The sequence below is a fragment of the Chlamydotis macqueenii genome, chromosome 11 (genome assembly GCF_036417535.1).
Source record: "Chlamydotis macqueenii isolate bChlMac1 chromosome 11, bChlMac1.mat, whole genome shotgun sequence".
NCBI classification, from domain to species: Eukaryota; Metazoa; Chordata; class Aves; order Otidiformes; family Otididae; genus Chlamydotis; species Chlamydotis macqueenii.
In genome coordinates this window covers 12,172,323-12,198,580 of record NC_141566.1, presented here as the reverse complement: position 1 = coordinate 12,198,580, position 26,258 = coordinate 12,172,323, and the positions used below count along the sequence as shown (strand labels likewise).

Sequence of the window (26,258 nt, the reverse complement as noted above, 5' to 3'; positions counted from 1 at the left end):
ATGACCTGTCCCATCCCTTCTGCAGCAGGCGTGCGAGGGAGATGCTCCAGAGGTGGCGAGGAGCTTGCACCTCATCACAGCTGCGTCCAAGCTCTGAGCAGTCTCTTCCTCTATCCTCACTAGAGCAACGGGAAGCCTGCCATCGAGGTGTCCCAGTTCCTGGAGTGGGCCAACCTGGAGCCGCAGTCTATGGTGTGGCTGGCCGTGCTGCACCGGGTGACCATGGCTGAGCAGGTGAAGCACCAGACCAGGTGCTCTGTCTGCCGGCAGTGTCCCATCAAGGGCTTCAGGTAGGGGTTGTGATATGGGATGTTAGCCCCCCAGGGAAGTGTGTGGTGTCCTGCAGGAGGGAGCTGAATTTGCTCTGTGCTCTTGGGGGAACCTAGAGCTCTGCAGCAGCAGGGTTTCAGGCAGGTCAGACCAAGTGCCAGCAGAGAGGAAGGAGCAGGATGCTTTTCTGGGAACTTCAGTCATCAGCACTGTGGGTTCAGTGGGGTGTGAGAGCAACACAGGCCACCTTTGTCCCCTGCTGAGCTCTCCTTGGGCTCCAAAATTATATGGTTTTGCTGACTCTCACTGCCTCCCTATGGTCTCTTGATTTCTCCAGATATCGGAGCCTGAAGCAGTTCAATGTGGATATCTGCCAGACTTGCTTCCTCACTGGGCGAGCCAGCAACGGCAACAAGCTGCACTACCCCATCATGGAGTACTACACCCCGGTATGGAGCTGGGCTGGGCTGGGAGGATCTTGGCTCATGGCAGATCCCCATTGATGGTAGCAGCCTTGCGATGTTTAGGCTGGTGCAGCTGCAGAAGTGGATGCCTTGTATGTTTTTGTTCCCCTCTGTGTGCTGGAGGTTGCCTGTGTCCCTGCTGTTCTGGGATTTGTGGTGAGCAGCATGCATGGCATTCACTGATACCCAGCTTGGCTTGTGCCAGACTCCGTGACAGGCTGACAGAGCTGCCACGTGGCCTCCTTCCTCCTTAGTTGTGTCTGCCTCTTCCTCCATGGAGCTCGTGCTGAAGGGACTTCTTTCCTGTGGATGAAGACTTGTGGTCCCCTACTTCTCATTAAGCAGCACCTTGGTAATGTTTGTGTCTCTGCAGACCACATCCAGTGAGAACATGAGAGACTTTGCCACGACACTGAAGAACAAGTTTCGGTCCAAGCAGTACTTCAGCAAGCACCCACAGAGAGGTTATCTGCCCGTGCAGTCTGTACTTGAGGCTGACTTCTCAGAGATGTGAGTTGGTGCCCTGATTTCAGCTGGGATAGAGTTGATTTTCTTCCTAGTAGCTGATATAGTGCTATGGTTTGGATTTAGTATGAGAATAATGTTGATAACAAACTGGTGCTTTAGTTGTTGCTACGTAGTTCTTTCTTACACTAAGTGAAGGACTTTTCAGCTTTTCATGCCCTGGCAGCAAGAAGGCTGGAGGTACACAAGAAGCTAGGAGGGGACACAGCCAGGACAGCTGACCCAAACTGGCCAAACGGATATTCCGTACCATGACTTCATGCTCGTCATATAAACTGGGGGGAGTTGGCTGCAGGGGCAGTGGGTGCTGCTCAGGGACAGATTGGGCATTGGTCAGCAGGTAGTGAGCAGTTGCATCACTTGTTTTTGTTGGGTTTTGTTTCTCTTTTTGTTGTTTTTCCCTTTTCATTACAATTTATTATTATAATAATAACATTTTACTTTATTTCAATCATTAAATTGTCCTTATCTCATCCTATGAGTTTTCTTACTTTTACCCTTTCAATTCTCTCCCCTATCCCAACGGTGGGGGGAAGGTGGAAGTGGATGAGCGAGTGGCTGCATGGTGCTTAGTTACTGCCTGAGGTTAGACCATTACAGTTGGCTGGGTACCGGGCTGTGCCTTTCAACCCTGCCTGATATGTGGGTTCTGTGGGTGGAAGCAGCATCTCAGCTGCAAGATAGGGCTCCCATGGAAAGCCTGGAGGGGGCACTTGCTCTGAGGGTGATACAGCACCTAGTTCTTGGAGAAGCAGGGGTTTCAGTCTCCTTCTCCAGCCTGTCCCTAGCTCTTTTCAGCCCAGGTGAGACCAAGGCAGCCTCTCCAAGTGCTAGCTTTGAGTGAGGACTGCCAAGCCTTGCTGACCAGTGTGCATCTCTTCCAGACCAACCTCCTCTCCGATGTTACCGCACGCTGACACCCACTCCCGGATCGAGCACTTTGCCAGCAGGTATCACCACTGAGCACTGCTGGAGCATGACTCCAATGGGTGTGGAGGGGTTTCAGGGCAGATGATGCATGGTGAGCTCCTGCTGCCCGCAGCCCCCTCCATGCTTCCTGGCATGCTGACTGGCAGGCAGAGCCTGGCTGTGGTGGCTCAGGCTGCAGTGCTGTTGGGAAGAGGCAGCTGCAGGGCCAGGTAAACCTGCCTGCACCACTTTGCTCCTGCCTGGGACATGGCTGGTTTCACGCAAATTGGCAGCAAACACCATGCATTTGATGGATTAGTGATGAAGCAGCCTCCATGTACCCTCCTGCTTTTCCCAGTATGAGCTGCTGGTTGGATTCTCACCAGGCAGATCCCTCAATGCCTTGCTCTGCCTCTACACTCACTGGTGCTGCCTGGTGGTTTGCAATGCCTCTGCCCTTACCACAGGTCCAGGCAGAGTGGAGACCTGAGGAGTACAGGGTAGCTCAGACCCTAAGCTGGAGCTGGTACACTTTCACCTCTTTCCTTTGCTTCTGCAAGATGAGGCTGATAGCATCAGCCCTTTATTGCAGAGACTGTTACCCCAGAGCAGCAATGTCTTTTGTTTTCTAAAAATGTAAAACTCCCAAAGGCCTGTAAAGAGGGGCAGACTGGTGCAGGCCAGCTGGGAGACCCTGCCAAAGAGGAGTCTTGCAGGGGCTGCTCTAAGTAGGGTGCATTAAGCAGACATTCAGGGTATCTCTAACCATGTCTCAACCTGTTTCTCTTTCCTTTAGACTTGCAGAGATGGAAAGCCAGAACTGTTCCTTCTTCAGTGACAGCCTGTCCCCTGATGATAGCCTGTGAGTTCTGCCTCCTTTCCCTCCTCCTCACCTGCTGCTGAATCAGGGCTCCTGTGGCTCCATCCCTGCCTAGCCAGAGCACAAAAATGCTTTCCTTCCCAGCTTCTTTGAGTCTGAGGCTCTTGAGCACTCCCAGCTACCCAGGGGTGCTGAGCCACTCCAGGTGCTCTAGGCCTGGAGCCAACCAGAAGGAGCTCCCATATGAAACTACCTCTCTGCAGGTTGTCCTTCTTCAAGGGCACACAAATCCCGTGAGACTGATGTTCCTCACTAAGGTGTTTCTCCACCTGCTGCAATAGGGACGAGGACCAATACCTTCTGCGCCATTCCAGTCCCATCACTGACAGAGAGCCTGGGGGCACCCAGAAGGTTCCAGGAAGCCTCAACACGGATGACAAGGGAGAGCTGGAGCAGATCCTGGCCCACTTAGAGGATGAAAACAGGTAGGGACATGGGCAACTCTGAAAGTGCAGTTTATAGCCTAAGTGGAAGAGACTAGAGAAGCCCAGCAGAGTTCAGAGTGGAGCCCAGGGAATAGCTGCTGGAGCTGGAGATTGGAAGAGATGATTTGGAGGGTGTCTAGGCTGAGCCCTAAAACCTTCATGGGAGCACTTGGTGAGGATGTGCTCTCCAAGGAAGGGAGAAGACTCTGTTCCTTAAAATGTTCCTGCCCCAATTCCTAGAACCTGTTCCCCTCCTGAACCCCAAACTGGTTGAAGTGGGCCCAGGGCACTGCTATCTCTCTTGTCTCTGAGCCCCTTGCAAACAGTGGTGGTGCTGCAATGGACCATTTAAGGTGAGGCTCTGGGCAGGGCAGCTTGACTCAGGAGGAGGTGATGCTTTCCCTGCCCTTGTTCTCAGCCTCTTAGGAAGCAGTTGTGTGTCTTCTTGTAAACTGATCGAGTCAGGTAGAGCTGCAGCCAGGCCACCCTGTGGTGGAGGGACAAAGTCCAGAAGTGTACTGGTCCTCAAGCTTCACATGTGGCAAAGCCTCCAGGGGTGTTTTGTCTCTGAGTCATGGGCCATTGCCCATGTGCAGCTGTCAGGTGTTTCCAGCAGTCTCCAGAAAGGAGAGTAGTGATGCTGACCTAGGCTATCTTGCAGGATCCTCCATGGAGAGCTAAGACGTTTGAAATGGCAGCATGATGAGGCAGTGGAGTCTCCAACCTTGGCTACAGGCTCCCCCGAATCAGTGCAAGACCCACATAATGATGAACTCTTGGCAGAAGCACGAATCCTCCGGCAGCACAAGAGCCGCCTGGAGACCCGCATGCAGATCCTGGAGGACCACAACAAGCAGCTGGAGTCCCAGCTGCACCGGCTGAGGGAGCTGCTGCTGCAGGTACTCTCAGAGCAAGGATCTGGGGTAGCCCGTCCTTGGGGTGGGCTTTGCCGTAACAGAGCTGGGGCGGTGACAGAAGGGAATGTCAGAAGGGAGAGGACAAGGACAGAGGATTGTGACAACCCCTCTTCTCTCTCCAGGCTCCAGCAGAGTCAGATGGCAATGGTTCAGCAGCCTCTTCCTTGGTTTCATCTCCACATCAGTCTGAAGGCTGCCAGGCAAAGGAGAAAGAGCACAACACCCCTGACACTGAAGCTGCAGGTGAGGATTGGGGTTGGGCTGAGCTCTCAGCTCTGCTCCCTTGGTTCAATGCTGCAGGAAGCTGCCTGCACCCTGCCAACCTGCAGAGATGCTGGTGTTGGTAGGCAAGGCAGATGCCTAGAAATCCTGCTCACTACATCGCCCCCTGCCTCCCCCTGCCCTCTTTCCCACTGCAGACAAGGTGGAAGCCAAAACCCGGGAAGTCAGCGTGCACCTGGAAGATATCATGGAGAGGCTGCAGAGCGCATTCCCCAACTCTCAAGGTATTTGAGTGAAATCTCCCTCTCTGGCCTCATACTGCTCCCTCAGATGAGATTTTCCCCATGGAGCCCTGCCCGAATCCCAGCTTCCCTGCGACAGCCAATCCCCTGCCGTGCCAAGAGCTATGCTGCCGTGGTGCTGCTGGGACTGATGTGTGCCCTGGGCGCAGAGAGGATGAGGTTTCACACCTGCAAGGAAAGGTGATCAGAGCTGCCAAGAGTATGGACCAACTAGATCTCCCCAGATGAGCTGCAAGGCAGCCTCCTGCCCTACTTGAGACCCTGCACCCCATGGGGCTCCCACTGTGAAGATGGACAGACATGCCAGCATAGAGTTTGCAGCAATCACCTTAAGCCACCTCCTCACTTTGTCCTTGTCCAGACCCCTCTCCAGAAGACATCGAGGCCCCAGTTACCTGGGGAGTTGGAAGCAATGGTGCAAGCTGTCCTAGGTGCTCATGGATGGCTCTTCCCAGCAGGAATGGGGACTGGGGGATGTGTGTGTGGATGGCTCTCCACTTGCGGAGTGGGGTTTGGTGTTGGTCTTTCTGCAGTCCTGCTGTGCTCCAGCTCAGGAGCAGCACTCAATCCCTCACCCAGGCTGCCCGTGTCTGTGCTGGGGGGAGACATTGCTTGGTGCCAGCACTAACACAAGGCAGGGGAGAGCTTCCTTCTCTGCCCATGCAGACCCTCACCCACATTCTGCCATCCCTGAGCAGGATCCTCCTGGCTTTACAGTAGCCCTGTTATAACCAAGTGGGTGCTGGTCTGACTTGCCTTACCTCTCCATTTCTCTTTCAGGTATGACGTCCCTTATCTAACACCTCCTGTGAGCCACAGGCTTTTCCTAACCAGCTAGCTGGCTGCTTCCTCCCCCTCCTCTCCCTGCCATGCTCCCTGTGCTGCGGCAGACCTTGCACAGACTCCCTCTGAGCTGGTTGTGTAGGATGCTTTCCAGCTCCAGATCATCTCAGGGGAACATAGGCCATGCAGGAGTGGGACTGTGGGCTTCCTAGGAGGCTGGTTCAGTCACTCAGCCACAGTGTCCAAGCCTGGGTGGAAAGGTTCAGAAGATAGAACTGAAGCTGTGAAAGCTGCGTGGCACTCACTGGCTGCTGCCTTTGACTGCTGCCCTCGAGGGAATGCAGAGCTCAGCATCCTACGCCTCTTCAGTTGTGCCCAGGGACCTCCAGGTTTATGGGCATCAAAACACTCCTGGAGCCACACAGTTTCCAGAAGAACTCTTTCTAACAGCATCCAACTGCCGGCCTTACAGATTGAATTCTCTCTGCCACCAGAGAGAATTTGCAGCCAGCCAGGCACATACCGTCTGGTGGGGAGAGTCTGCAAGATTTTTGGGGTAGGGATGAGTCCATGTTAGAGCTTCAGCCCAGCTAGTAGCCTTATCTTGAGAGGGTCTTTATAACAGAGCCTTATCATTTAATTTGCATATATTTCTATATCTCATATATATATATTATGTACTTAAATACTCTCATGGACTCACTCCATTAAATTCTAATACTGTAAGTATAGCTGCCCTTCACTGTCAGTCCAGCCCAAAATCTGCCCCCTTGGGGACCAGCACCTTCCCTATTGCTGGGGCTGCCTTGGAGCCAAGCTGCTGCAAGGAGAGCTCAGCAGAGGGCCAGACTGGCAGCAGGTACTCCGTCCCACCTTATTTCCTGGAGAGCTGTGCCTTTGCTGTGGCACAGACAGCCTGTCCCACCCAAACTCGTTTCCATACCTGAGGACTCTCCTGCAGCTACCCATCCCCACAGCACTGCAGGAAGGGGTTTCTCCAGCCCTAGTGACACTATGCAGGAGCATAGTGGTGCAGGAAGGTAGCAGGACGGACAGAGCACCTCTTTGCTGCTCCCAAGAAACAGCTGCCCTGCTGCTGTCCCTCAGTTTGAGCTGGGCTGAGGGGCCGGAGGCACTCATTGGAAGCAGGTGAGTCCTGCTGGGCAGTGGAGGAGGCTGTTCTGCAAGCTGGCAGGGTAGCTTGGTGGTGGTGGTTCCTGGTCCCAAAGGCTCCCTCAGGCTGGCTGTCTCATGCTGTGTTATGTTGAGAAAGAGGTAGAGTCAGGTGCTATAAGGTACCCCAGAGTGGAGGCTGAGATGGCCCTGGTGCTCTGGGACCACGAGGTGTGGAGAGATGAGATGCCTGAGCCCTTGGGGTAGGGCAGGGCACAAGCAGAGCTGCATGCCAGTGTGAAGCATCCTGCCCAAAATGGGGCTTACTGCAAGAACAAGGACGGGGCTGTTGTTGCTGTCTGGGATGGGATGCAGTGGTGAGCTGTTCTGGGACGTTCAGACCAAAGCAAGGTGTAGGGGCACAGGGCTGTGTGGGCAGTTGGCTTCAGTGTGCTGGCAGAGGTGCGAAGCAGTGCCCGCACCAGTGATGAGGTGGCGCGAGCCTTACAGCCAGGTGCTTGGGGTCTTGTGCTGCAGTGTCCAGTAGCAGTGGTGCAGGTTGATGTCCTTGCTGTCCCTTCTCATACCTGGGCGAGCTGCAGGAGTGCAGTAGCCATGGCAGTGGTGTTAGGCTGGCCGTAAGCACGCTGTGTGTCAGGCTGCTTGTTTGACCACAGTGAGGAACCACACACCAGCCTGCAAGGCCTAGCTGGACCCCCTGTTACCCAGTGGCAGGATAGGGAGGACCATCGGGAGGAGTGAGGTTTTGGCCTGAGGATGAGGTCAGGCATACCCAGTGTGTGGGAAGCTGGAGGAAAAAGGCAGGATGAGGTTAGAGCTGCTGGCCCCAGTGCCAGGTGTGGGGAAGTAGCAGCGGCCAGGCTGGGTGCTTGGGCTGTTGGGTACAGAGCGAGCACAGGCTGTCTTTGGGAGCCGGGACACAGCAGGAAGGGTAGCAGGCTGGCTGATGCTCTGGTAACCATGTACTGTGGTGCTGCTGTCCTTGCTGCTTCTCACCATCTCTGCTCTGGAAAGAGAATAAATTTCTATTTATACCGAGACCCGGATCGGTGTTCTAGCCTCTTCTATCCGTGCATCTCGGCTGTGTCAGGGCAGCTCCCGGCACTGTGCTGTCCTGGCACCGCTTCTGCAGGGCTGCTGGGACACAGATGTCCCAGTGCGGCGTGTCACCCTGGCTGTCCATGCCATTCAAGGCAGAGCATGAGCTGTGAGCAGAGCCCCAGGCTCTCCACACACAGATGCATCCCCCACCACGGTCTTCCTTTGTCCTCACCAAGGTCTGCTCAGGGCCACATGGCAGCCTGAGGGCTGGGACGGGGGCTGTGTGGGGACAATCTCCCTTCCTCGCCTGGAAACTTCTGTTGTAGGAAACTCTTCAGCCCCAGGAAGGATGTAGGCAGCAGTGGGATGCTGGCAGGCAGTCTTCTCCCTCTGTGCTTTCTCCCTGGAGCCCCATTAGGTCTCCAGTGCCCAGAGGTGTCCGGGTGCCTCTGCCTAAAGTGCTGCCCATGTTCCTTGTGTCTCCGTGGCACAGTGAGGGGTTCAGCTGAGGACTAGCCCAGGGCAAGGCTGGGCGCTCTCAGGCACTTCCTCCCACACAGGGTGCAGCCCAGCCTCAGCTGACAGTGAAGCCTGCCCAGAACCAATAGTTGTAGGGCTCCCAGTCCCACCTGGAAGGACTGGCGGTGTTGGGCAAAGGTGCTACTGCAGGGAAGTACGGGGACAGCTCTCACACAGGATTCGGGAGCTTAAATGGGGGTGAAATGCAGCCTCTTTAACTCCTCCTCTCAGGGGCAGATCAAAATGCCCCATTTTGCTCCAAAAGGTTCCAGGGCAAGGCAGGAGGTGCGAGCTGTGATTAAGGAAGCCAGTCACATCCAGACACAAATCCAGCACGTGGTGCCAGGGAAAAGGTTTTATTTCTTAGCCAGCAAAGCTCAGTGAGGCCCAGCTGAAAAGTGCTGGAGCTGATGAGTCAGGGCAGGGAAGCAGCAGACTCTGCTGCACAGCAGGACTGGTGGTCCTGCAGCAGCAGGGTGAGGACAGCACTGTTCCTGTGTCACTGCAGGGCCAAGCGTCAGCCCTGGGGCTCCCTTTCATGCTACAGCAGCCCTGCTTCCTGTACTGTGCCTCCTCCTGGTCTGGCAGCCTTTCCCCCCATGCTGGGGTAACCGGCCCTCCTCAGGACTGGCCATGCCCCATGGTCGTGGCCCCAAGCTCTCACTTGCACTGCCCTAGGGAGGCATCACCCCCTTCCCTGGCTGCTATGGGGCAGGGGGTTACTTCTGCCCCTCTGCCCAGCTCCTCATCTCCCTCTGAGTGCACAGCCTGCAGCCCCGCCCCAGGGGTGAAGCTGTCTGTGGTGTCTTCCCCAGTGTCTCCTTGGCTACTGCCTGTTTTCTGCTCCCCACAGCTCTCCTTTTCCAGTGCCTCTCCAGGTGTTTCATCCTCCAGCTCCGAGGGCCTCTGGGCCTGCCTCAGCCTCTCCCTGGGGGGCCCCAGCTCTGGGGCTCTGCCTGGCTCAGCCCCAGCCATGCTCCCGGCACCAGCTCCCTCTGCCCCACTGGCTCCCTGCTCCAGCCCCTGCCCAAGCCTTGCTGTCTCGGGCCATCCTGCTGCCCCACATTGCTCTACAGCCAGCTTTTCCGTCTCTGCTGCTGGACTCTCCTTCTCTTTGTCCTCCTCCACTTTCTCCTTCTCTACCTTCTCCTCCTCTTCCCTTTCCTCTTTTTCTTCCTTCTCCACCTTCTCCTCCTCTTCTTCTTCCTTCTCCACATCCTCCCCCTTCTCCTCTTTTTCATCTTCCTCCTCTGTCCCCCTCTCTGCCTCTGCCCCACAGGTGCCCAGGTTTGCTTCTTCCCCCAGTCCCCTCCCATCTCTCACTTCCACCTCTGCCCCCACTGCCTGCCCCTGGCCTGCTTCTCCTCCTGGCACTGCCCTTTTACAGCCAGCCCCAGGGATCCATTGTTCTGCTTGGTCAGCTCCTGGTTGTTCTGCCTCTTCAGTCCTTGCACCCTGCTTCCCCTGCCCAGGGGTCTTTGGAACCCCAGCTTCACACTGGGGTGCCTCTTCGCACAGCATCACCCCATTGCCTACCTCCCCACTTTCCTGTCCCTCCCCAGCCCGTGGCCCCTGGCGTGGCTGGAAGAGCCCCTTGTAGCGCTTCTGATCCTCCACATGCTTCTTCCTCATCCTCTCCCCCAGCTGCTTCAGCTCCTTCTTCACAGCAGCCGCCATGGAGGAGTCGAGATGAGCCACCCGCAGGAAGTCTTCCCGTGCCTCCCGCTCATTCCAGACAGCAGCATGGGCCTTTGCTCGCTTGAAATAGGCCTTGGCGTTTTCTGCCAGAGAGGAGAGCCCCCAGCAAGGTGCTTCAGCTCAGGGCCACCAGCCACAGGAGCTGGAGATCCTGGGAACCCAGGGGACATGGACCACAGGCAGAAGATCATGGGGTGGACAAACTGGTAGGTAGGGGTACCATCCTGGGCACCAGGGGACATGGGGTGCAGGGGGAACCATGGTGGGCAGGGTGATCTGGATGATGTGGGACAACATGAGGGGCAAAGGAACTTAGAGGACACAGGGTGCAGGTGCCATTATGGGGAGAAGAAACCAGGGACATGGCACTATCATGAGAAGGGGAACCTGGAACGTGGGTTCTGCAGTGGACATAGGGATCCAGATGACATAGGTACCATCACAGGCAGAGGGATGTGAGATGAGCATTGTCATAAATGGGTGATCCAGAGGACAGAGTCTCTGGGGGCTGTAGGTGCAGGGGGGCAGGGGGGAGGTGTGTGTGGAGGTGGGATGCAGGGCATGGGTACCGTTGTGTTTCTGGAGGAGCTCCGTTGTGTGCTCCAGCACCTCGTAGTACTCGCCCAGCTCCAGCTGGCACTGGCAGTAGTTGAGCACCAGTGGCGTGACCAGGCTCTCCAGCTTCAGCCATCCATCCTCCCAAGGCTTCTCCTGCCCCAGGGAGCCACAGTGGGTGGTTCACAGCTGTGACTGTCCCCTCCTGGGCACCCAGGGCCCACAGGGGATTGCTTTGCTGAGGAAACCCAGGCAGGGATGACAGGAGGTGGCCAGGTCCTGCTCACCTTGGCCTGGAGGTTCCTCAGGCAGATGACAGCCTCCTGGTACTTTGCTGCTGCTTGCCTAAACTCCTTGCGGAGGACGAGGCGATTGCCCTCACTGTGCAGCACAGGCACTGCTGCCAGCTTCTCCTCCTTGCTCATGGCCCAGGTGTCACGTTTGTATGCTGAGGGCTCCTCCACCTGCATGGGCAGCGGGAGCTGAGCTGCCTGCCCTGGCCGTCCCTGTGCTGGCAGCCATCCCCACCATCCCTCTTACCCGGAACAACTCCATGATGAAGATGAGGGGCTGCGGCATCTGCTGCAGCTCATCCAGGTCATCATAGCCTGTGCTGTGGTAGTCAAACATGTTGCCCATGCCACAGCGGTGCTTCTGCCCTTCCAGGGGGTCCCGGCCCTCCGCAATCCTCCGCATGCCCCTGGAGACCAGGGCGTACATGCCCGTGTGCTGCAAGGAGGGGGAGCACCTCACTCAGCCGCACAGGGCCAGCCTGCACCCCCTTCCTCTGGGGCCATGGCCATTACACCTGTAGCCCCCCTGTGCTTGCACCAGGCAAGGCTGGAGCACCTCTAAGGTGCATGGTCCTGCGGGACCCTCACTCACAATGGTGTCGCACCAGAACTCGGCCACTTCCCCAGCTCTCATGGAGCTGAGCAGCGTCTCCCAGATCTCCAGCTTGAACATCTTGCCCACGATGATCTCCATAGGGATGCCAGCTTCCCGGCTGTCGTCAATGACTGTCCGCTCAAAGTTGTCCTTCAGTGTCTGGAAGTGGAAGGTAATCTGCCCCGGAGAAAGCTCAGTGTTGAGCCGGAGCAGGCACAGCAGCGAGAGCCCTCTGTCCCCTCACCAGCCCCAAATCCCTCTGCCACAGCAGACATGGGGCCAAGCCTGCTCCCAGGGAGGTGCTGGTTTGATTGGCAGCTCTCCATCTGCAGCAGGAGATTGTGCCTCCTACCCACTTGTCTTAGACAGTAAGCAGATGGAGGAGTGTCTTAATGCCCATTGGTGCTATATCTTGCTGCTCTCGTTGGATCCCCCTTTATAACACAGTACAGAGAGTGCTCCCACAGCATGCACCATGACCTGGCAGAACCCACACTGATCTGGCCGTACCTATGTGCTGAGGAACCTTGGAAACCACTAAGAGCTCCTTGCTGGCATCCCTTGCTCCTGCTTGACTCACGTCAGGAAAGGCACATTTCCAGCAAGCCGTCATGGCTGCTGAGCTCCAATGGCCCCAGGAGAAAGGGAGGAGGCAGGTAACAGCACCAATGCAAGGTGAAGGCAGTGGGCAATAACAGCCGTGACTGTGAGGGCAATGTGGCTGCCTGTGCTCAAAACAGCCTTTCCTGTACTCCCCCTTGCAAGGGATCTCCCCATACCACAGACCTGGAGCTTGGCTTGAGAGTAGGGAATATAACCGTAATGGGCAGGGACGGCAGTGTCAGACCACTCCCCTCTCCTAGGGCTTTGGAGTAACAATCAAGACAATTTACCTTGCTCCCATCCTGCAACTTCGGCAGCTCCCCTTGGCCTCCGTGCAGAATCTTCTTTTTGACCCCTTCCACGTTTAGCAGGTAGGTTTCCTCCATGGCCGCTCCTGCTGACCCCCAGGAGCAGGTTACAGACACATGCACACGGGCACACTCTGGCCCTTCCCAACCTCTGCGTCTTCCTCAGGGTATCTCCGTTTCTTGACTATCTGGACACGTATGTCATCTGCTGGAGCTGCTGCTGGCCTTTTGCTTTCTGGGAATGGGGCAGACCTTGGAAGCCTTCTCCCCTTCCCCTGCTCTTCAGGTTGCGAGAGGGGCGTCCCACTGTGGCACACCGTTGCTGAAGCCCACAGTGCCCTCTGTTGCATTCTGGAACTGCCTTTCTAATCCTCTTCCCGCCCTGCCAGGTTAATCTGGGATTTGCCTGCCTAGTCTGTGAGGAATTAAAGAAACTCCCTAATCAGAGGGAGTTCCTCCCACAGTGACAGCTCAGGAGGTCCCCTTCACACACAGTCTCCCTTTGACCCAGCCTCGCAAGACTCATTTCAGCAAAGGAGCCTAGCAATGCTGGTGTGAGCACCAGCCAGGAGCCGTGGGTGATCAGACACCAGCTGGCAAGAGGCAGTGCTAGTCTGTGCTCTAGAGAACACAGAGGAACGGACCAGGGTTGGAAATGGTACTTTATTGAGTCTAGTGAGCAGACACAAGCATTGCCTAAACACAAGAACAAGGTCCTACCAGGCCACAGCCCATCAAATCCACTAAGAAGCAGAAAGCTGCACCACATTGTCCCTAGGAGATCTAAACCCCTCTGGGAGAATGGTGCTGAATATTTACAGTAAATTGTGTTTTGGCTGCTCTTACAGGCATAGTCCAATTCTTCAGCTCCAACAGCAAGCCCAGCACAATATGTAAGAGCAGCTCTGGACACAGAGCCTCTAGCACTGCCCAGCAGCACACCTGGCAGCAGAGGTGCGTGTCTAGAGCAATGACTTCAGCATGGCAGATGAACACCACTTCCAGCTCTGCTTGCAGATACAAGACCCAGGCGTGCTCCTCACTTCTCCATGAGGGACTCCAGCTGCTCCTGCAGAGACGTCATCTGAGGAGTAAGGCATTACAGTAAGGCATGGCTGGGACTCCCGGCATCTCCAGCCCCAGCACTTCTGTGTTTCTGCGGATCTTCCACCTACACCAGTGGCTGCCTTGCCTGTACATTGCAGGGAGGCCTGGACACCTCCAGGGCAGAACTCAGCACTTCCCACAAGGTGAAGCCACACAACAGGAACCTGGGAGTGGGAAGCTCCTGCCTTGGAACCTGGTTGAAACTTAGCAGAGCTGCCCAGGCAGGAAATCTGCCAAGATCCCACAGCTACTGCCTTTCTTGTACATGGGTGCTAGCAGGTTTCTGTGTCATGTTTTACCCCAGGCAGCAATCCTAGCAACCTTGGACTGCTGATTAGACATGTTTTGGCTAACTGCTCCTCCAGAAGGAAGGCTGTAATCAACCCTATTTCCTATACCTCCTTGTGCCTTAGGAACCTCCATTCAAGTACAGATGGGGTACAACTACACCTGACCTGTAACACTGGACTTCAGAGCAGCTGGTGTGGTGTAAGACTCAAGAAACTGTCAAGAGGCCAAGCCTAGAACTGTGTCGTGCCCCAGTCCTTCCCACTCGGCTGTGGGAGTTTCCTCACCTGCTGCTTCTCTCGCTCTTCTTGCTGCTTAAACTCATCCAGCACAGCCTGGAGACGAGTCTGCAGAGACAAACATGCCAGATCACAGTTACCAATGTGTTCAACTGAATGGGTGCTGGCACATGTCAAATGGTGCAGCAAGGCCCAACCTGCACTGACAACCAACCCTGTTATCTCCTGCAGTTTCATGGATTCCTTTGGCTTCATGGGGAAATGCTGGAGTGTGTATGGTCACAACACAATTATTTTTAACCCAGCAAGCAAAGGCAGCTGAATCAGTCTGCTAGGTCTAATGGCAAGCCAGTACTAAGTGGAAGACTTGAAGAGACCCCAGGAGAGCTCTCACCTTGAGGGCTAGGTTCTCCACTTTCATGATGAGATCTTCCTGGCGCTTCCTCCTGTCCTGGGTCTCCTGGAGTTTACTTTTCAGGTTGTCAATCTGTTTCTGGATCCCCATGACTGGAAGAGAGAGTGAGCTCAGATCCAGAGCAGCAGCAGAGATGGGCAGCGCAGCCTGCCTGGCACCCTGGTGATTCTGCTGCGCTCTACCACCCACTCACCTATCTGGTTGGACCCCTCGTTCTCCTGCTGCTGCCCATCAGACTCATTCAGCTTGTCCTGCAGCTGCCTGTCCAAGTCCTCTTCCGCATCCATGATGTTCAGGTCTTCGTCATCATGATGATCCCTCTCATCTTCATCTTCGCTGCTGCTGCTGATGTCATTAAATATCTCCCGCAGTTCATCATGTTCTAGAGGGGTGCAAAAGGGAAGAGGAAAAGCACAGCTGATGACCTCAGAGGACACTTTGCCTGTCAGGGACCACGTCAGTACAGGGTGCCTGTCTCAATGTCCTCTCTCCTTCACTGTGGCTAAGGCTTATCCCAGAGAGCATGGGCTCAACTGATTACTTAGTGGGTAAAAAGAAAACAACAGCCTTTCCCACTTCACCTGAGGAGCCATGGCCTTGCTTATGTCCCGACATCCCTGGGGAGGAGATGTCCAGGCTGGTAAGTGAACCATGGTTGTCTACTTCTTTTGTTTCATCTTCAGCAATGACTTCCCAGCCTGACAGCAGGAACAGACAAGTCAAGGGAAAAAGAGGAACATGAAAGATGTAGTATGACGAAAGAATGCTAAAAACTGCAGATCACTGCCCCTCCAACAAGTTTGGCCTTGCATCTATGGATACTCAAGGACGAACCACTGCAGCCCCCTTTTTTGATGACATCCTCTGCTGTTACTTAAGTTCCTGTTCAGTACAACAGTAGAGTTCACAAGGAAGGTCACCACAAAGACACAATGAGCTTTGAATAAGGCAAAGATGAAATTCCAAAACTTCAGTGCCTCTTGTGTCCTTATTCTCCCAGACTTTCACACTCAAACAAAGTTGAACTTGTCTCTCCTGTCCACAAGCCCCAGAACAAACATAGCGTCCTGTCCCCAACTTGAGCTTTTTTTCTCCTAAAAGGATACGGACACTGACAGCTTCAGCATCTGTGCTCAGGAGACGCTTCACCTCTTTTTCCACATCAGGAGACTCAATATACTGGGTCAGAGAGGGGAAAGAGAACAGAGACACCGTTAAATGCCTCATGCACACTGCTGGTGCTGGTCAACTCCAACCCTCTGCCTCTGGACAGAGCCCTGTTTCAAGCCTCTCTTATGGTTTCTGCTTAGCTTGTGCTCATGCTCACTATAAAAGTAATTTATGCACCTCCAGAAAGCAATCCATCTTTTTTGTACAGAGCTCTTTGGTAGGTTGTATGCTCTCACTTTTCTACTTACACTACTTATGAAATAAGACTTTCTGTGTGTATGCAGAAAGTCCTTAAAGTGCTGTTTCCTGATGGATGGTCAACTCAACTCCTTCTCATCTCACTCAAAAGAAGGTTTCATTTTTCACTTTTAAATTAGCTAGGCATCTTAATGCAATTACATCAAATCTCTCCTGTGGGATATAAGAATATCTCAGGTAGTTTGTTTCCCAAATGTCATGCAAAATAGAACTCCATCCCGTTTTCAGAAATTGCAAAACAGAGAAGTTGTCTTCCCAGTCTCACAGTGCTACATCGGCCCAGTACCTTGCCTGGCCTGTGCATATGCACAGAGACAGTCTCTGAGCTCCATCTGTTGTCACTCTCCCAGCTGAAATTACAGTTATTCTATTTTTAGTGTTTCTTGTTGGGGAAGTGAATGAGCTGTGCATAGAGAGAAGATTTCAGCTGGGAAAGTAGGAAAGAGTGAAGCCTCATTTCCATGCAGGTCTTCCTTTCTTCTCTGTGAGCAGGAAGAGATGCGCTATAGCAAGGCAGCTAGTTGCAGGAATGGAGTCCAGCAGTTCTCTGCACAGAGGATTTCCCCCTCAGAAGCATCTTGGAAAACATGGACAAAGCATCCAAAGAAGTGTTTAAATCTACTACACTCCCTTCACTCTCATCTCAGGCAAGGAAACACATGAAGTGATGTTAAGAAATTACATGTTTTATGGGCAGTTACAGCTCTAATGTCTCTGCCTTCCTATCCCTCAGACCTGCATGAGAAGCAACTCACCTTCTTCTTAGCTGTCTTCCGGAATCGTCTCTTCCGTACATTTTTCAGTGGAAGAGTGACTGTGACAGAGGAAACAGATTGCACGTGTCAGGCAGATGGCCTAGTGGGAGAGCATGCCAAAAGGGAGAAGACCCCTTCAGGAACAGAGAGAGAACTGAAAATGGACCAGCAGCATAGCCAGGACACGGCAGTGGTGAGTGCCCTGCACAGCTGTGGAGACACTGGGGTGGTGGGACGGAAGGGTTTGGCACAGCCTTTACTCACTGCCATGGTTCCAGATGAATTTCTTCTCTCTGTCCTTGTCCTTCTTCTTGTTTGCCTTGGGGTCAGTACTCACAGCTTGCTCTTCCAAAGGTGGGTAGAGATCACCATCCACAGTGCAAACAAGCATCTGGAATCCCCGCATAAACACAAAGGGTGCTTATCGTAACACAAGACAAAAGGAAGTGAAAGCTTTTGCGGAAAGTGAACAGCGACTGACCACTGCAGGTTGTGAGCCAAAGGGATTCACAGACTTGGGGGTACAAGAAACGACGTTTCACACCCAGCTCAATTCATATCTAAACACAGCAGCAGTTAAGCTGTTACAGGGACAATCACATTTCATGCTTCAGAAACAGGATTTCTAAACAGCAAGCAGAATGGGGAATTTTAAATTGCTAATATTGTGACAATACAGGAATTGGCCATGTTATATTAGGTGTCCACTGCCAAAGCATACAAGTACAAGAGTTTTCCCGGAGAGGCGAGCAAGGAATTAAGCTGTTGGGGCAGGGAAGGAGGACAGCCCATACCTGGCAAATATCTGCTGTCTTATAGAAAGTTTTCTTGTCAATTGTTTTTAAGCTCTCAATGATGCACGGCAGATCCACCAGTTTGGCTGCTAACGGCACCCGGTCTACACGGACAATCCCGTGGCGCCCATCCGCTGCAGAAAGCCATGGGACAGGTTAGTGCTGTCGCTAAACAGTTAAACTAAGCAATACATTCCTGGGCGGCAGAAATTTCACAGGAAAACACACACAAGTTACACAGCTTCACTTGTTATGTGACTGTGCACAGTCAGAGGAGTTTTAAGATGCCCTGATCCTCCTCACTCACCGTGTAGCTCAATGGTAAGTCTGTCCTTCAAGTTGACATTCCCAGACTGTACTGCTCGCCGCACAGTGGAGGCATATTCCTGGGGAGGTTGGACAGATGTCAGGACTGGGTGCACTTCCTCCAAGAATCACCAAAGGCTTCTGTCCCACCTACCCAGCTTTAAACACCCCTGCCATACCAATGCAGAAAAACAACTGCAAGAGCTGCAATGAAAATTGCACCCTCCTCCCAATACCACGTTAGCCCTGTGGCTCTGCTGTTCCCAGTGCCCTTCACACCCCCTAATACAGTACAGCTGTGACAGTGGTGTGCACCCCCTGGCAGAGATACTCTGCCAGAACTCCCCTCAGCAAGCTCTTGTGGTCTCAGCAGGACGCAGTGTCAGCTTTAAGCATCTAACAAATAGCACCAAGTGCACTGACAGCCAGGGCAACTGAAGACCCAGCACTTGCTAAAGCTCTACTCTCACAGAAATTTCCTCCCTAATCCTCCAAGTTGTCTTGGGACCCTTCTGCTCTGTGTCGCAGGAGCACCTCTCAAGAGGAGGCTGCGGAAAAATCCATTCAAATGAGTGGGAATGGGCTAGCCAAGCCCAAAAGCATCCAACCTGCTTCCATGTCCCTTGACAGGTCCGTAGATTTCCCACTGACTTCACCTGCCTTGCTAATCCCTCTCCCAAGCCTGGTGCTCGCCAAGCAAACTGGGCTGAGCTGCGTGTAAAACGAGATGGCAGCCACTTCAACTGTACCACTCTCTTACCGGTGGCAGCCGTAGCACGAACTGGCTCTCCAGCTCATGCGGAGCATCGTCCTTGCTCTTACTCATCCTTTCTTCCTCAGCTTGGAAAGCAAGACACAAGTCGCCAAGAAGGCTCCTACAAGGTAACCCCAGCCCAACAGCCCCAGGGCCAGGCTCTCGCCCACGGACGTCCCGCACAGGGTTGACGGTGGGGAAAGCTGGAGCCTTTCCGGGCCCCGGGACTGCGCTTCTTCCAGGGTGCCACCGCCGGCAGGACCTGTCTGGGGCTCACGGCCGCACCCAGCCTCAAACGGCGCTGCTCCGGCCTTCCCCAGCCCGCCTCACCCTCGCCCCTCGGCTGCCCCGGGCGGAAGCTGGACCCGTTCGCCGACATAGGCTCCCTCCACCCTCACAGCCCGCGCCGACCGTTCCGTTCTGCTCTGCTCCGCTCGGTCCGGAGGCGGGGGAAGGGTGTTGGCGACGCACCGGAAACGGCGGCGGCCGGCAGCAGAGCTGCCATGGGGGGCGTGGGCGGCCATGCCGGTTTCTACGTGGGGCTGGGCCTGGCCCTGGCCTCCAGCGCATTCATCGGCGGCAGCTTCATCCTCAAGAAGAAGGGGCTGCTCCGGCTGTGCCGCCGCGGCCGCGCCAGGGCAGGTAGAGCCGCCCCCGGGCCGAGGGGGTGGAGAAAGGTGGGGGGGGGGGGGGGGGGGGCGCTGGAGAGAGCAAAGCGCCCCGATGCCCACCCTGCGAGCGGCCCGTCACCTCCACCTCGCGGGCAGGCACCCCCCGGGCTGTCACGGCAGCCGCTTCTCGGGAGGCGCGATTCTCGGGCACCGCGGGCCGCGTCGGCCGGCGCCGGGCCTTGGCCGCCCCTCTTCTTGCTTGTGCAGGTTTGTTGGTCTAAAGGTAGGCTTTTTCCACAGGGGTAGCCAGCCAACAAAGACAGGTTTCTAGAACCGCTCACACATTCTTGAAACAGCTGCCTTTAAAACGCGGGAGAACCAGGAGGTAAAGTCTTTGCTTTTAGGTAAAAAGAATCAGTGCTTGCCAGTGCCAGGGTCAGGCCAGTATGTGACAAGGTATGTTTTTGTATTTAGAGGAGATCAGGCTGCTCTCACTTGCTTCTCCAAAGCAGTTCTGGCAGATAATGAGCCTTTTGTGTAGCTTCATCTGAGGTTTCTTGTTACTCTTTCTTCCTTATTTAGGGCAAGGAGGTCATGCGTACCTGCAAGAATGGCTTTGGTGGGCAGGGCTGCTGTGCAGTAAGTACCTGCTCTGAAACTGTAGGAAGACACAATCATAGAATCATAGTTTGGTTTGGAAGGGATCTTTAAAGGCCATCTAATCCAGCCCCCCTGCAAGAAGCAGGGACATCTCCAAGCAGATCAGGTTGCTCAAAGACCTGTCCAACCTGGCCTTGAATGTTTCCAGAGATGGAGCAGCCACTGCCTCTCTGGGCGAACTGTTCCAGTGTTCCACCACCCTCATTGTAAAAAAATTCTTCCTTTTGTCTAGTCTAAGTTTACCCTTTTTTAGTTTAAAACCATTACCCCTTGTCCTATCGCTACAGGTCCTGGTAAAAATTTGTCCCTCATCTTTCTTCAAGTACTGAAAGGCCATGTTTGTCACTGTTTTCAGTTGCTTTCATGTTTTATTATTATTCATTGTTTGGCCACTTGATTTTTCTCCAAGCGTCTGAGGATGTTGTTGATCTAATTATAACTCTAAAATATTCTGAAGTCCCATGCATTACCAGGTTTCTCTGATAAATAGGAGTCTAACTGGGTTGGGTTAAGTGCTTCTGAAATGGCCTGCCTAGACAATGTAGCACAACGTGCACATCCAGCACCATGGTCTTCATGCTACAGTGATTTTAGCAGCTCTGTTTTACGCTTTTCAATATTAATAACCAATTGTACTTGATTTACCCTTTAAAAAGCTGTAAAAGCTGTTCCAGGAGAAGAACATGACTTAGAAATATGAAACTTGTCAAAACTCCTTTCAGCTTTGAGGCCATTATGGAAATATTTTTCTGCTCAGCTGTATAGCCACATGTGACTAGATCACCATGCGTAACCTTCTCTTCCCGAGAGAACCTATATCGGGCTTCTGCTTGTTCTTGCTGGTGCTGTTCTTTCCTTGTTGCACAACCATAGCTCAGAGCAACATGGGATGTTCATGTGGAAACTGAGGCTCTGTTTTGACTGCACTCAAACTTGTATTATTCTGATTGCTCCTACTTTGATGCTCACCTGATAAGAGTTTCTTTTGCAGTGGGAGTTGGAGAAGCAGCAAATTTTGCTGCCTATGTCTTTGCCCCTGCAACGCTGGTAACTCCACTGGGTGCTCTAAGTGTCCTTGTTAGGTAAGCAGCCTCAGAAACACTCTACCACCCTTTAGTGGTGAAAGCAGTTGCTCTGCTTTCCTCTGTGTCTTCCCTCAGGTACTCCATCCCTGGGCCTAATTGTTTTTGGGTTTTTTTACTATCTTTCAGTGCAGTTCTGTCTTCCACCTTCCTCAATGAGCAGCTGAATGTTCATGGGAAGATTGGCTGCATCCTGAGTATCCTGGGCTCCACTGTGATGGTGATTCATGCTCCACAGGAAGAAGAGGTTTCCAGCCTAGAGTCAATGGCAGAGAAGCTGAAAAATCCAGGTACTTAAATAAAAGGGGTCAACTTCAGGCTTGGAAATGACACTAGAAGGTAGAATAAAACTTGGCTGGATTGGGAAGAACTGAACTAAAGGGCAATGGAGCTGTTTCTTGTTCTGCACAGCAGTGGAGGAAACATTCGCCTGTGTCCAGGATAGCTTGTGGGTTGCTTTCTGTGGTAGGAAAAGGCTGGGGTCTCCACACTCGAAATGTGAAAGGTTGGTGACAGTCCAACAGCATTTAATGCACATGCTCTGAGGATTTACACCTTATTAACTAGTTCAAAACACAGGAGGACATGTTAGCTTCAGAATGGCTTTTTAGGACTGTCAAGTCTTCTTGACCTTGGATGAAAGAAGCAGACAGGAACCCCACTTAGCAGAGAGGGAGTCTGGGTGGTGATCCCAAGTCACTGGGTCTGTGCCAAAGCAAGGATGAGAGCTTGGATCATAAACAGTTACCAAGTTTGCTTTCTTTGTACTGTCTATGAGGTATAGATGCAAAAAGTGAAGAGCACGGGAACTAGCTGCAGCTGTTGGTTGGCCTGTGGCAGTGCTGGGATAGGAGAGGGAATTCCTTTGCACAAGGGCAGCAGTGGTGTGGCTGAAGGAAGACAGAGGGGGAACTTCAAGCAAAGGTGAACAAGCAATTCAAGGAGTTACACCCAAGATCAAGTAGTCTTGATATTTGCGTTAAAGGATGAATCAGGTTGCAAGGATATGATTTGGGCAATAGCATGAATGGCAGAATAAGCCACAGGAGATGGAAGGAAACACAGGAAGAAGAGCAAAGCAGAGTAACAGGTAAATGCTGCTGTTCATTAGAGGGAGTGCTCTGGCAGGGCCTCACGCTCTTGTGATGCAGTGCTTTCCTCTTTATCCCACCATAGCCCACAGAGTTCAGCTAGGGTTCCCCAAGCCTTCTGCAGAGCTGTGCCCCCTCATCTTCCGGGTCAACAAGCCTCTACTAGCACCGCAGAGCCTTGCTGTGCCCCTACGCCATCCAGCACAGGTGGCTGTATCCCCTGACAGGCTGACTTGTGGGGCAATGCTGTGATCAGCACTGTAAAGAGCTAGTGGTCTCTCTGCAACTTTGCTCAGCCTGGAGACCAACTTTGCTTCCCAACTCTGGTCACTAGAGGAGGAGGCCAAGAAGACAGACTGATGGGGCAGTGACCCGCCTGTCCCCATCTCTCCTTGCTGTTCAGTTACATCAGTCACTGGTGCTGCTGTTCTCTGATAGAGCTCTTTAATTCTTCTTTCCCCAAGGATTCATTGTATTTGCTGTGTGTGTCCTGGTGAGCTCCCTTCTGCTTATCTTTGTGGCCGGACCCCGTTATGGACAGAGAAATGTCCTAGTTTATGTTTTGGTCTGCTCTGCCATCGGCTCACTTTCTGTGTCCTGCGTCAAAGGCTTGGGGATTGCCCTGAAAGAACTGTTTTCCGGGAAGCCAGTCCTGAAAGAGCCACTAGGCTGGGTTCTCCTGGTGTGCCTGGTGATCTGCATCAGTGTCCAGATCAACTATCTGAACAAAGCCTTGGACATTTTCAACACATCTGTGGTCACACCCATTTACTACGTGCTGTTCACCACAGCAGTCATGATGTGCTCTGCCATCCTCTTCAAGGAGTGGCAACACATGGTGCTAGACAACATCATCGGCACCATCAGCGGCTTTCTCACCATTGTGTCTGGCATCTTCCTCCTGCACACCTTCAGGGACATGCCCTTCACCCCCAACCTCCTGCCCCTCTTCCTGCAGCAAGGCAGGGCAGACCTGCGTGCCTTGTGGAGGAGTGCAGACAGACATCAGTCATGTCAGCACCAGCCTCTTCTGCCTTCAGAGGACAAGGGCTCTCAGAGTACAGAGGAAGAAGAGGAGGAGGAAGGTGAAAGCGTATGAGGAAGTCTCTGAACTGCTAGCTTTCTGCTCCCACTGCTGAGCAGCTCCGCTGCTGAACACGCTGCCTCAGCTTGCTGCTAGCTAGTGCTGCACTAGCAGGAGTTGGCAGTTACCATCTACCTGCCCCAGCAGGAGTTGGCAGTTACCATCTACCTGCCCCAGGCGCGAGATAGGTGACCTGCCAATGCCAGGAGGCTGACAGGGACAGCAGCCTCCTACTGCTACAGACAGGAGCCCTGAGAACCACCCAGTTCCTGGAATCCGGTGCCTCTTCTGTGTTCTTTTACATGAAGAATTGATGCACCTTCATCAGGACACAAGCTTCAGCTGTGCAGAGGCCTGCAGCACTAACACAGGGCCAACCCTTACTGAATGCGAAGACCATGCATTTGGGGAGGCCTCACGGCATTTTTTAAAAAATATACTTAGAAGACTAACAGTTACAAAATAGTCTAACATGGTGCTGAGATTACACGGAGAGAAGATGGATGTCTTCCTTTGAAGATGACATACCCAGAATTCAAAAATTCCTCTCAAGTACTTGTTCTGCTCACTCTGCTTGAATTTATTTACAGATTCACATTCAAGAACAGAATACAGGCAAAACTGGAAAACTTCATTGGTGCTGCCACGTGGTACTGTGGCTCTTACAGCGGGACCAACCTCTTAATATAACATCTGCTGTGCAGGTTGATGAAGCACCTTCTTACTGTATTCTGTTAAAAAACTATTTGTTCTGTTACCAAGTGGCTAGTGATACATTTATATCGAGAGCTGGGCCAGCGCTGAAAGGTGTGAAGGATTGCACGGGTAGGAGGAACCGTTGCAGATGCTCAAGAGAAACTCAAGATAGGAACAGGAGAGGGAATTGCTCACTGTGGGAACAGGAGTGACCCGAGTCATTTGCTATTGAGGTTAAGTTTCTGAAAGATAACTAGACAGCTCTGTCCTCACTTACATGGGTTTATATCTGCATAGCTCTCTTATAATACATCTTGAATTTGTTCCCAGGAAGGCTACTGGCTACAAGCTACTTGTGTGGCTCTGTCCAGCCACCCTCAGCAAATGGATGTGCACAGAACTGCTTTACCAGGTTCCTCTGTAGAGCTCAAAGCCTCTGTCAGTGCATCACTTCAGGCTTCCCAGAGCATGCTGTGCGTAAACACTGCTGAAATACTATGCTGCCTTTACAGAGGGAAGACCAGTAGTTTGTTTTTCCAGTTAAAAGCTCCTCTCTGTGCCGCAGGGGCAGAGGTCCAAAACACACAGCCATAGGCCTCCCTCCAGTGATCTCCACAGGTAAAGCTGCATGAGGTTATAAAGTAGCTGGTTACTTATTTCCTGCACTTAGTCTCTCTAAAGAAACTACTCCTTTACCAGAGCGCAGGAGCTGTTAACCCTTTGGGGAGAGAAGGAAAGGCCACAGCCTTTCCCATAAACAAGTTTGATTCTTGAGACCAAATGAATTGAGCAACAAATCAGAATTCACAGCAGACCTTCTAGCCAGGAGACAGCTATGCCCCCTTCTTACTAATTTTGCAATAAACAGGATCACTGGGAAGGAGAGGGAGAGACAAGGTGGCCAGATTTTCAATTCTCAGTGGTCATCTACCTGAACAAAGGAGAATCGCATGTTAAAAATTGACCCAGTTAACATTTATTACATTGACTAGGGGAAAGCAGTTAATGGAGCAAATCAGTATTGACAGAGTTGTGCTGCAATTTGAAAATTTGTCACTTGGCCACATGAACAATTTACCTATGCAAGGCTGAAAGTATTTTCAAGTCATGACACGGCCTGGTATGATCACTGTGCCCAAGAAGCTCTTCTTGCTAAGGGTGCCTGTACCAGACTGCACAGCACGGCACCTGCGGGGCTCCTTAGCATCTACCCAGGAGGGTTCATTTTGTGCAGCACTGTTTAAGGCAGCAGTCACAGGCTGGCCTCACCCAGAGCTGAGATTCACATCAGTACTGGGAGGAGCCCCTGACACGAGCATCACCAGCCCTTCATTCAGCTGCATTACAAACGCTCCCTGTACAGCATTGGTAGCCCCAGACTCCCAGCACAAAGATGGCTGCTGACCTGCAGGGCCATCACCCTGAGGAGGAGTGACCATTCCTCTGTCCTGGGCTCTCATCTGTCTGCAACTTCCCCGAGACTGGCATTTAATTAAATCCTAAACCCCAGAGCTGATCCTGCTCGTTCAAGCCACAGAGTGACCAGGAGCCAGCACGGCAGAGGGCTTGGCCTCGTGGGGGGCGAGCTGGCATCCCCCAGGACGCAGGTCCCGCTCAGTCGGACAAGCTCTCTGAGAAGGCTGACTTGGACTTCTGTGTCTGCTCCAGCCGGTTCAGGATGAACTGGCTGGTGTCGATGAAGCGCTCCACGCAGTTCAGGAAGCACGTCTCGGCCCGGCTGTCCAGCTTCGGACCTGGCTTGTCCATGCACTTCTCCTGCACACAGCGGGGGACTCATTGGTCCTGGGGAAACCCCAGCCCGACCCCCCCGCATACCGGGGCCGTCCCTCCTGGGCTTCTCCAGCCCTCAGGCACACCGGCGTCATCCTCTCCCCCTCGGCAACCTCACCCTCTGGGCGCATCTAGCCGCCGCCCGCCCGCCCGCCCGGGGCTCTTCCCCTGTACACCCCTTCCCCGAAAGTCTCCGCCGGCCTCACCGGGTCTGGGACTGCTCCCACGGCGGCTCCATTTTAAGCTCATTCCCCTGGGGACAAGGGTCAGCGTGGCGCCAACGACTCGCCCGCTCCTCCTCGCCCCCCCGCTCCTCCTCGCCCTCGCCCTCCTCCCCCCCTCCTCCCCCCTCCTCCTCCCCCCAACCTCTCCCCCCTCCTCCCCCAGCCCCTCCCCCTCCGCCGCTCGCGGGCCGCTCGTACCCAGCAGAGCTCAGTCATCTGGTGCACCAACTGCTGGAAGCGCTGTTTCTGTGTCTCCACCTCGATGAAGCGCTGGAGCTGGGGGTCAGCACCGCCTAGCCCGGCGGCGGACGGCGCCTCCATCTCGCTACCGGTACCACCAGTATTACTGGTGCCGCGGCGCCCCGACCTTCACGTGTCGCGCCCTGCCACCGCCGCGCATGCGCCCCTCCAGCCGTGCGCGTGCGCCGCCAGCATCCCTTCCGCGCCCGCTGCGCATGCTCGTCCGCCCCGCCCCGGTCCCCCGCCGCCC

General features: G+C 53.7%; 5 protein-coding genes across 8 annotated transcripts in view; 2 read left to right on the top strand and 3 right to left on the bottom strand.

The window, feature by feature from the left end:
- DRP2 (dystrophin related protein 2) overlaps positions 1–7,871 on the top strand; it is a 34,317-nt gene extending 26,446 nt beyond the window's left edge. For both annotated transcript variants that reach the window (XM_086756548.1, XM_086756549.1), the window contains 10 exons: positions 124–290; positions 608–719; positions 1,108–1,244; positions 2,144–2,209; positions 2,965–3,030; positions 3,330–3,473; positions 4,135–4,372; positions 4,513–4,633; positions 4,810–4,896; positions 5,695–7,871. In XM_086756548.1, the coding sequence (XP_086612674.1) occupies positions 124–290; positions 608–719; positions 1,108–1,244; positions 2,144–2,209; positions 2,965–3,030; positions 3,330–3,473; positions 4,135–4,372; positions 4,513–4,633; positions 4,810–4,896; positions 5,695–5,714 (1,158 nt within the window). In that variant the 3' untranslated portion in view covers positions 5,715–7,871. The remainder of the gene's footprint in view (positions 1–123; positions 291–607; positions 720–1,107; positions 1,245–2,143; positions 2,210–2,964; positions 3,031–3,329; positions 3,474–4,134; positions 4,373–4,512; positions 4,634–4,809; positions 4,897–5,694) is intronic.
- A 1,137-nt stretch (positions 7,872–9,008) lies between these two features.
- LOC104476034 (aryl-hydrocarbon-interacting protein-like 1) lies at positions 9,009–12,640 on the bottom strand. The gene is made up of 6 exons (XM_010115668.2): positions 12,426–12,640; positions 11,530–11,709; positions 11,185–11,373; positions 10,932–11,108; positions 10,659–10,800; positions 9,009–10,172 (listed from the first exon to the last, which is right to left on the bottom strand). Exons 1-6 carry the CDS (start codon positions 12,519–12,521, stop codon positions 9,052–9,054), a joined length of 1,905 nt encoding a protein of 634 aa, XP_010113970.2. The 5' UTR covers positions 12,522–12,640; the 3' UTR covers positions 9,009–9,051.
- Positions 12,641–13,087: 447 nt separating this feature from the next.
- Positions 13,088–18,886, bottom strand: TAF7L (TATA-box binding protein associated factor 7 like). Its single transcript, XM_086756120.1, has 11 exons — positions 18,536–18,886; positions 17,777–17,855; positions 17,470–17,603; positions 16,940–17,066; positions 16,676–16,734; positions 15,599–15,671; positions 15,074–15,190; positions 14,686–14,874; positions 14,472–14,584; positions 14,126–14,185; positions 13,088–13,527 (listed from the first exon to the last, which is right to left on the bottom strand). The coding sequence occupies exons 1-11, from the start codon at positions 18,599–18,601 to the stop codon at positions 13,483–13,485; spliced, it is 1,062 nt and encodes a 353-aa protein (XP_086612246.1). The 5' UTR covers positions 18,602–18,886; the 3' UTR covers positions 13,088–13,482.
- A 121-nt stretch (positions 18,887–19,007) lies between these two features.
- On the top strand, positions 19,008–23,191 carry LOC104485532 (magnesium transporter NIPA2). Of its 2 annotated transcripts, XM_086756118.1 has the most exons (5): positions 19,008–19,171; positions 19,723–19,779; positions 20,792–20,882; positions 21,012–21,172; positions 22,438–23,191. In XM_086756118.1, the coding sequence occupies exons 1-5, from the start codon at positions 19,033–19,035 to the stop codon at positions 23,070–23,072; spliced, it is 1,083 nt and encodes a 360-aa protein (XP_086612244.1). In that variant the 5' UTR covers positions 19,008–19,032; the 3' UTR covers positions 23,073–23,191. The 2 variants fall into 2 exon arrangements, with proteins under 2 accessions (XP_086612244.1, XP_086612245.1); XM_086756119.1 differs by lacking the exon at positions 19,723–19,779.
- A 1,515-nt stretch (positions 23,192–24,706) lies between these two features.
- TIMM8A (translocase of inner mitochondrial membrane 8A) lies at positions 24,707–26,179 on the bottom strand. 2 transcript variants are annotated; one of them, XM_086756122.1, is made up of 3 exons: positions 25,967–26,179; positions 25,751–25,797; positions 24,707–25,529 (listed from the first exon to the last, which is right to left on the bottom strand). In XM_086756122.1, exons 1-3 carry the CDS (start codon positions 26,087–26,089, stop codon positions 25,469–25,471), a joined length of 231 nt encoding a protein of 76 aa, XP_086612248.1. In that variant the 5' UTR covers positions 26,090–26,179; the 3' UTR covers positions 24,707–25,468. The 2 variants fall into 2 exon arrangements, with proteins under 2 accessions (XP_086612248.1, XP_086612247.1); XM_086756121.1 differs by lacking the exon at positions 25,751–25,797.
- Between the last annotated feature and the right edge of the window lie 79 nt (positions 26,180–26,258).